Source organism: Ictidomys tridecemlineatus, chromosome 4 (genome assembly GCF_052094955.1).
Source record: "Ictidomys tridecemlineatus isolate mIctTri1 chromosome 4, mIctTri1.hap1, whole genome shotgun sequence".
Classification (NCBI taxonomy): Eukaryota; Metazoa; Chordata; class Mammalia; order Rodentia; family Sciuridae; genus Ictidomys; species Ictidomys tridecemlineatus.
This window is the reverse complement of record NC_135480.1, coordinates 208,497,981-208,506,083: the sequence shown is the minus strand read 5'-3', so window position 1 is coordinate 208,506,083 and position 8,103 is coordinate 208,497,981. Positions and strand designations below refer to the sequence as shown.

The following is an 8,103-nucleotide window of genomic DNA, read 5'->3' as shown; positions in this document are numbered from 1 at the left end:
AGCCACCCACATGGTCACATATCACGTGTGACCTGTGTTGTCTGCACATGGTCACATATCACGTGTAACCTGCACTGCCCCCCACCATGGTCACATATCACGTGTGACCTGCAGTTTGCTCTTGTCCTCTTGCAAGCAAAGTGGAAGACATGAGTTTAGGCAGCTGGATTATTCTAGGGGAACCCTTTAGGCTGTAAACCTGCGTCTCTGCTGAAAGACTAGAGCTTTGAGAGGCAGCTCCCCCCATCTGTAGCTTTGCTTTCTGCAAAGGACCCCTGGTCCCCACGTCACCACCTGTGTGTGAACCAGGGATTGGTGGGCAGCAGACCTGCAGAAAGCACTCATAGGACCCCTGGGCACACCCAGCGCCCACTGTGCACCCGGCCCTTGTGTACCAACCACAGAAGGGGGATGAGGTTGGTCCCTCCCGTCCCTCCCTCCTGCTCCAGCAGATCCTTGAGGGAGCTCAGGCCAACCCCAGGGGCCCCACAGACAGGCAGAGTCACCAGGGACTGCTGAGGCTCTTTATGGAGAGTCAGGAAGGTGGGGTGGGAAGGGCAGTGAGGGGAGCCAGCTGGGCCCAGGTGGGCCACCCTCCAAGTCCCCCAGGCCAGAGGTTCTGCTGGTGCCACCTGGGGCTGCCGCGGAGCATGGTGTCCCTGCCCTGGGAACAAGAGGAGGTCAGTGAGCCCAGGGGGTGGGCCAAGGGAGGACTGCAGTAGCGGGGCATGCTGGGACCTCTGGGCTCCATCCCCAAGGTCAGAGCAGGCTGCCCAGAGCTCCTCTCCTGTGTGGGAGGAGGGACGGTGACTTCAGGCCAGTGGAGGGCAGGGAAGGACAGGATGCTGTGTGGACTCTGGCTCCGCCCTCATCTGGGCAGGGGACCTTGGGCAGTCTCTGACCTTTCAGCTCCCTACGTCACACAGCTAGGGACCAGGGATTCTGAGGTCCCCAGGCATGGCTGCCGCACCTTCCAAGCAACTCATGGGGCACATGGTGTCAGCACTGAGGGCCAGAGAGGTGCTGAGGGACTTCCCGCCTTCTGGCAAGCACTCTGGGGGGTTGGGGGAGAGGGCCAGGGTCTCCACCAGCGGCCCCACCCAGGGGCGGTCACCATGGGGGTTCCCTCACTGCCCAGATGACATCCTAGAGAAACCTCAAGACGACACCGAGGACTGGCCACGCCTGGGGAGAGCACACCTGCCCGGCCAGGTGGTGGCTCTCCTGTCCACCTAGAAGCAGGGGACGTGTCCCCGGAAGTCCCATCACTCCACCCCCAGGACTGGGAGGTCCTCATGTCCCCTGAAACTGGTCTCTTACCCTAATCGCTCCTGGGAGAGCAGGCTTCTGTGGAAGAAGGAAAAACATGATTCAGGAGAGCCTGGGATTCCAGGGCACCCAGGGCCCCGCCCTCGGCCAGCACTTCCCACCACCCCTCAAAGGGCAAAGCCAGGATCCATGCAGCTCGCTCTTGTGACCGTCCTTGGCTGAGCTCCTGGGGGGGAGAGCCCTGCAGAGCCCTCTCCCTACCCCTTTGCTTGGGGATGAAGATGCTGTCTGCGTTGAGGCCTCTGGCTGCTGCGACCTGCTCAAACTCCTGCAGGGCGTCTAGGTTGACTTCAGGGTACCTGCCTGTAGGAGAGGCCACAGGAGACAGGACTGTGGGGGCAGAGCTGGGAGCTGCTGCGTCTCCTTCCCAGCCTGGAAGACTGACCAGCGCAGTGCTGGGGAGGGAGACCTCAACGTGGAGCTGGACCCAGAGGCCTGGGGCTGGGGCAGAGCCCAGCTAGGAGAGGAGGACCAGGGGGTGTGAGCATCCACAGGGCACCCAGGGCAGCCGACCCAGAAGGCCCAGAGCCCCTCTCCCTAAAGCCACCCAGCCTCTCCCTGGTCAGGACAGAGTGGCAGGACCAAGTCTGCCCTGCAGGAGCGCAGACACCCAGTGTCTAATCCGAGTTGGACTTCCCATGCAGGCTCCCCATCCACGTCCTTCCCTGACCCCTGCTGGACTCCCCACAGGTACCCACGGATGGCCCTGCCAGGTTTCCGCAACGAGTCCTCGACTCATCCTGTGACATTCATGACATTGGTGGCCCTGTGCCCACAGCACCTCCTCCTTCCTGCGTTCCCATGCAGGGACGGGCCATCCCCCGTCCTGAGCTCTGAGGTGGGACTCGGGCTTCCTCTAGCAAAACCCATCATCTGGACAAGGTAGCCAGGTCCTTGGATCCTGGTGGCTCCTCCTAGGGGAGGGGCAGGGGGCCCAGGGAGAAAGGAGAGGGACCAAGGCTGGAGCCACCAGACATTGTGACTCACCCACAAGCTTTGCCATTCGGATCCGCTGCCCGTGCATGTGCCCCTCACAGTAGAGGATGTAGTGGTCCTCATCCTGGGACTTAAGGACCTGCACCACATGCTTGTCCCCATCTGCAGAGGGACAGTGGGCGAGTTGGGGAGTGGCCCTGATCCTCCACTGAAGACCCAGGATGGCTGACTCCAGCCCAGAACACCCCTCAGTAACTCCCCCTCCCCCTCCCAGGCTCCCTGACCTGGGTCCCCACCTGACCTGGCCCCAGGCCTTGGGGCCACTTCCCAGGAACCCAACGCACCCAAGAGATGGCACATGTCAAGCTGGTGAGTCACAGGGAGGTCTGGGGCATGAGACTGGCAGAGGTTGGAGCTGGGGCAGCACAATCCACCCTCAACCCCAGCCAAGTACACCCCTGGCCCTGACCAATGCCAGGGGTCAGCTGTGGCCAAAGGGGGAGCCCTGGGCAGAGACCCCAGGCCTCATCCACCAGCCTCAGCAGCATTGGGGGGGGAGTTTGACTCTGTGGACAAATGGTCTGGTGGGGGTAGAGGCTGGTATGTAGTAGGGCCAGAAACGAGAGCCTCAGGCCAAAGGCCACCCTGAGAAGCTGCCGGCTGGCCCCATGTGGTGGCCGGAGCTGTCCTGAACGGGCCCCAGCACTCACAGGCTGTGTATTTGCCCGGCTCGGCGGTCTTCTCTAGCACAGTGCTGACCTCGCGACACTGGCCTCCGATCCTGGAGGACAGAAGCTCCGTGGGCAACGCTGCCCTGCTCAGGGCAGCCACGGGGCCTGGCCTGGCAGGAGGGCCCCAGACAGGCCCAGGCCTCTCCACACAGGAAGTCAGGTGTGTTCACAGACGCTGAGCACCTGAACTGGTCCAGGCACCATGGCCCTCTGTGTCCCACGGAGAGCCTTTGGGCCCACAGTGGCCAGAACTCTGTGTCCTCCGACCCCCTCACTGGCTGCCAGGGGATATCAGCTGCCTGGGAGGAACCCCCTGGCAGAGTCGCCATAGGCTCCAGGTGCTGGGTGCTGAGGGCCGAGTAGGCCCCTGGCATGGTCTGCACCCCACCCAGCCCTGCTGTCCTCCGTGGAAAGGGAGGACCATGCGGCCAGCAGACACTCACAGGACAGTGAAGGTGACTTCCAGGTGGCCCCCTGCCAGGGTCTTGATGGTCATGGGGGTCACAGACACGGACTCCAGCTTCATCCAGGGAATCTCCTTGTCTGTTGCCGTGGCCTTCAGGTACCACGTGCCTGAGGCCTGCAGAAGGCACCTGACCATCAGGGCTCAGGCCCACCTCCAGGGCCTCCCCTCCTCAGCTACCCTGGACTCTAGGCTCCAAGGACGGGGACCTGGAGCATCCTCCGCCCCTACCCCACCCGAGCTCACCCCCACTCCCACCAGGCCCCCGAGAGCCGGATCCCAGCTCCCGCAGCTCGGCCAGGACCCAGGACTGCTCCCAGGGCAGATGTGTCCCCTGCTTCCACCAGCCCTCTGCAGCCCCCTCTGGCCCAGACCCCCCTGCGCCGTGTGACGTCTCCTTGGGGCAGGGGTTCAAGGCCTGGTGTCGAAACGAGGGTCTCCTTCATGGGGGAGGGATGGGGTCTGCACCCAGCCGTCTTGGCCCTCCCTGCCCCCGCAGCCCCCGCCCATCTGAGCCTCACATCCTGGTTCTCCTCGTCCCCGACTGGGAGCGTCTGGGCCCGCAGGGCAGCGAGGAGGCTGAGGCCCAGGGTCAGGAGCAGGGTCTTCATGCCGGTCTGTGCTCGCGGCTGCTGGGCGCGGGCTCTCTGGCTGGAGTGGCTGTGCTGCTTCCTCACTCCCCGCCCTTTATACTGCTCGGGGCAGGCCCCGGGAACTTGGCACAGAGCACCCACCAGTCCTTTCCTGGCCACTGAGCGTGGCTGCTCTGCAGTGGAGCAGATGAAATGTCACTATTGTTGGAAGTCGCTGAGTAACAGTGTGTCCAGTCCCCAGGGCATCATCAGGACAGGGCCGCTGTCCAGGGGAGCCACTCACACATTTCACCTGGCAGGAAATGAGCCAGCTGGAGGGGGCAGCCCCGTGTGCAGAGCCCCGAGGGTGTGTGCCGTGGCAGCAGAACCCTGGGGCCCTCCCCTCATGGCATTCCCTGGCTGACACAGGGGGGACCCAGCGAGCCCTGGGCTCTGGTCTTGGTGACCTTCCCGCATCCACGACAGGTCACTTCACCTCAGATTCATCTTGCGAAAGGAGGGACCCTGGCCAGGCTCAGTGGCCACCCCTGTAATCCCAGCTCCTGGGGAGGCTGAGGCAGGAGGCTCTCACCTTCAAGACCAGCGGAGGCAACTTAGCCAGAGCCTGTCTCCAAAGAAAGAAAGGAGAAGGGCTGGTGATGTAGCCCAGTGGTAGAGCCCCTGGGTTCAGCCCTCAACCCTGAAGAGGAGCAAACCAAGAGGGACCTGCAGTGTGGACAGGAAGTCAGTGTGTTCACAGAAGTGAGCTCCCTGAGCACCGTGTGCACCAGGACCCGCTCCACGTCAGAACAGCAGTGGGTCAGACAGACACAGGCACAGCCACAGACCCAGGTCACAGTGGCAAGGACAGCACCGAGTCGGTCCTGCAGGGTGATGTGACGCACACTCGGGGATTACGGAGCAGCTGTGGAGGCCCGAGGAGTGGAGCCAGAGAAGGCCGGTGCTCCCTGGCCAGCCTCTGCCATCGACAGCGGGTTTGGTTTGTCCTAGAGCTGAACCCTCGGGTCAGTGTCCAGGAGAGAGTCTAGGAACAGCCAGAGACAGAACTGGAGACGCAGAAACATTTGTAGGGGAAAACATGGAAAAATGGGACCTACGTGGGGGAGAGGGGAGTCCAGCTCCTGACCTCAGGCCATGCACAGCCACTCTGGGGAGTGTAAAGGCTTAAAATATGAAAAGCACATTAAACGGCCTGTGGAAGCCAACACGGGTGGTGTCCCTGGGACCCTGTGGTCGGTCCTCAAGTCGGTCAAGCTGCGTCTCTTCAGAGGGGAGAAGCAGCTCCAGCCTCCGCGAGGGAAGCAGGGAGGTGGCACAGTCTCGCCCCGAGGCAGGGACACGCCACACCTGACCAGTGCTGAGGGGACCAGGCACCCAGAGGTCCTCATCCATGCAGCTCCCCAGGGGGCAAACATGAGGATGCCCCTGGACCTGGTGCTCTGCAGAACCTTCTGACCCCCAAATCTTCCTTCCTCCCGCCCACACACGGGCACGCAGCTGGCAGTCCTAGGTGATGGGTGGTTCTGTAGAACTGGCCACGGTGTCTCTTTCCTTGGTGTGGGTGGGGCTGTGGGGCCACGGGGGGTGGAAGGGGGACCACAGAGTGCAGCAGGCCATGGAGGTGAGCAGGTGGGCAGGAAGGAGAGGCCACAGGAGCTTCAGGGTGGACATCCTGGGTCCTTGCACATGTCTATATGGCTATTTCCCAGGGGAGCCAGCAAGGGGCCAGGTGGAGCTGGTGTGAGCACAGCCCTCTGCCTACCCGGGGCTCGTTTTCCAAGGTCCATCGAGGTTCCAGCTTCACCATCCAGTCGGTGTCCTGTCCCCACCGAGCGTCCTGTTTCCTGAGTGACCGCAGAGGGCTCCAGGAGCTGCCTGGGTTGGTGCAGTTAGGCCTGCCGGGCCCAGCGGGTCTCTCCATTATGCTCTCCTTCCCTGTGGCCCTCCAGAGCCCAGCACAGTCGCCTCCCAGGGCCAGGAAGGGGGGAGCCAGCTTGACTCACAGCGTGGGGCGCACACAGAGCCCCACGTGGTGCTGGGGGCAGCTGTGCTGTGGACAAGGGACGGAGTGATACGGGTGTCACCATCCAGCCTAGAGGGGCCTCTTGGGTCTGGCCAGTCACATGTGTCTGGCATGTCCCTATCACTGGTCCTGGTGCCTCCCCTGTGGAGTGACAGCCATGTGGACAGCTCAGGTCTGGCGTCCCCACCACCAGGCTCCTCGTCCACCCAGGCCTGGGCTGGCAAAGCTGGCTGGACGGATGTACCCAGCGAGTCACAGGAGGCTGAGGGGAGCGGATCTGCCTTGGCCACGAGAGCCCTGTGCACCTGGCAGGCCGGACACCCTTGTGTGCAGAGGCTGCGTCCAGGGCACGGCTGTGTTTGCACTCAAGCTCTCTCTTCTCCATTTCCTCCAAGGCCCTGGCCTATCTGAACACGGGATGCTTTGAGTGAGAGCTGACTTGCGTGACCGTCACACAGGCAGGAACGTGCCTGCAGGCTCCTGGACCAGTGTCCTCCCGAGCCGGCTGCCAAGTTGCTGCGTGTGGAAGTGGCCTTGGGGCAGCTTTGCCAGCCTCACCTCAGGCCACGAGGCATCCCCACGGGCTCCCCCACCCCCCGTCCAGAGACTGTCCCCAGAGGGGAGGGGTCGGCGTCTGGTGGCTCAGAGTGGGCAGGCAGAGAGAAGAGCCAGGCACAGCACCTCTGAGAGCCACAGCAGCAGCTCTCTGGGGAAGAGCCCTCGGAGGACCCCGGGCAGAGACAGGAAGCGCCCAGGTCCTGCGTGACCTCACAGCCTGCCAGACCTGCACCCCAGCCTGGACCGCTGCACGGCCAGCTTGACTCTCCGCTTTGGGAGGGCACAGAGCCCGTGTGTGCTGGGGCGCTGTGCTGTGGACCAGGGACGGAGGGATCCGGGTGTCTCTGGGCAGGGAGAAGCCAGGGGAGATGTGGGGCTCGGAGGGCCCCCCCGCCAGCCTCAGAGGCAGCGCCACTGCTGATTTGCAGCCACGAGGAACAGGGACCTGGAAGGGCAACAGGATGTGTCCTGAAAACTGTAGCAACTGACCTTTCAAACACCACGGACAGAGCACGCTTATCTCGCCCGCGTGAGTCCTCGCCCCCAAACAATTGTGTGGCGCTCTGGACCCGTGAAGGCCCGGCCTCCGGATCTGTGTCATGCTGGCTCTGGCCATCTGGGCCCTTCTCAGGGAAGTGGGGCTCAGGCAGCTCTCGGCTCTCTGTCCCCTGCAGGCCACGTGCCAGTCTGTCCCGCTGGCTGCCAGACAGGGGACCAGGCAACCCAGGGACTTCCGGGGGCAGCTCAAGGCCACCACCCTCCCTCCCGCAGGCCCCAGGACCGGCTCCTTGCTCTCCTTGTGTTTTGCCTGGGGAAGGGCGGACGACACCCTGAGGAGAAAGGGTCCCACAACTAGAAGCTCAGCTGTGACCCCAGTGCAGCACTTGACCTTGAACTCGGCTCAGCCCAGCAGCGGCCATTCTTCAGACCAGGCTGCCTTTGTTCTGGGCTATTTTAAGCTCTCTTCTTCCTCTGCCTCTCTCAGGGGCAGACTTACTCCTGGGGCCCTCTGGTCACCTCCTCTGAGCAGCTCTGCTCCCATACGATGGCTCCCTAATGCCCGTGCACCTCCAGCGGATCCGCCTGTGGGCTGAGTCCCTTTGCAGGTCTGTGCACCATCCGCACAGTCCAGCTTCAGAACACTACCCCCGGGGCCCCCGAGCCCATCAGCACTTGGTTCCCAGTCCCACCCCAGCTGGAACCACGGATCTACTTGCCACCCCTACAGAATTCCTGTTCTGTACCTTTCACGTGCACGGGATCGTGCAGTGTGTGGCTTGCTGACTGGCTTCCTTCCATGCCCGTGGGGTCTCCAGGCTCGTCTGAGGTTCAGTCACATCCATTGTCACCTTGTGTCAGTTGACAGACACCTAGGTTATTGCTACTTTGGGGCCAATGTGAATACACTGCTGTGAACACTGGTGTCCACTGTCACGTGGACACACGCTTGCCGCCATCTTGGAGACTGCC

The 8,103-nt window shown here is 63.0% G+C and overlaps 1 protein-coding gene across 1 annotated transcript; it reads right to left on the bottom strand.

The window, feature by feature from the left end:
* Positions 1–510: 510 nt before the first annotated feature.
* On the bottom strand, positions 511–4,137 carry LOC144377414 (von Ebner gland protein 1-like). The gene is made up of 7 exons (XM_078048641.1): positions 3,981–4,137; positions 3,440–3,576; positions 2,976–3,046; positions 2,317–2,427; positions 1,531–1,632; positions 1,321–1,347; positions 511–664 (listed from the first exon to the last, which is right to left on the bottom strand). Exons 1-6 carry the CDS (start codon positions 4,068–4,070, stop codon positions 1,322–1,324), a joined length of 537 nt encoding a protein of 178 aa, XP_077904767.1. The 5' UTR covers positions 4,071–4,137; the 3' UTR covers positions 511–664; position 1,321.
* Positions 4,138–8,103: the final 3,966 nt, after the last annotated feature.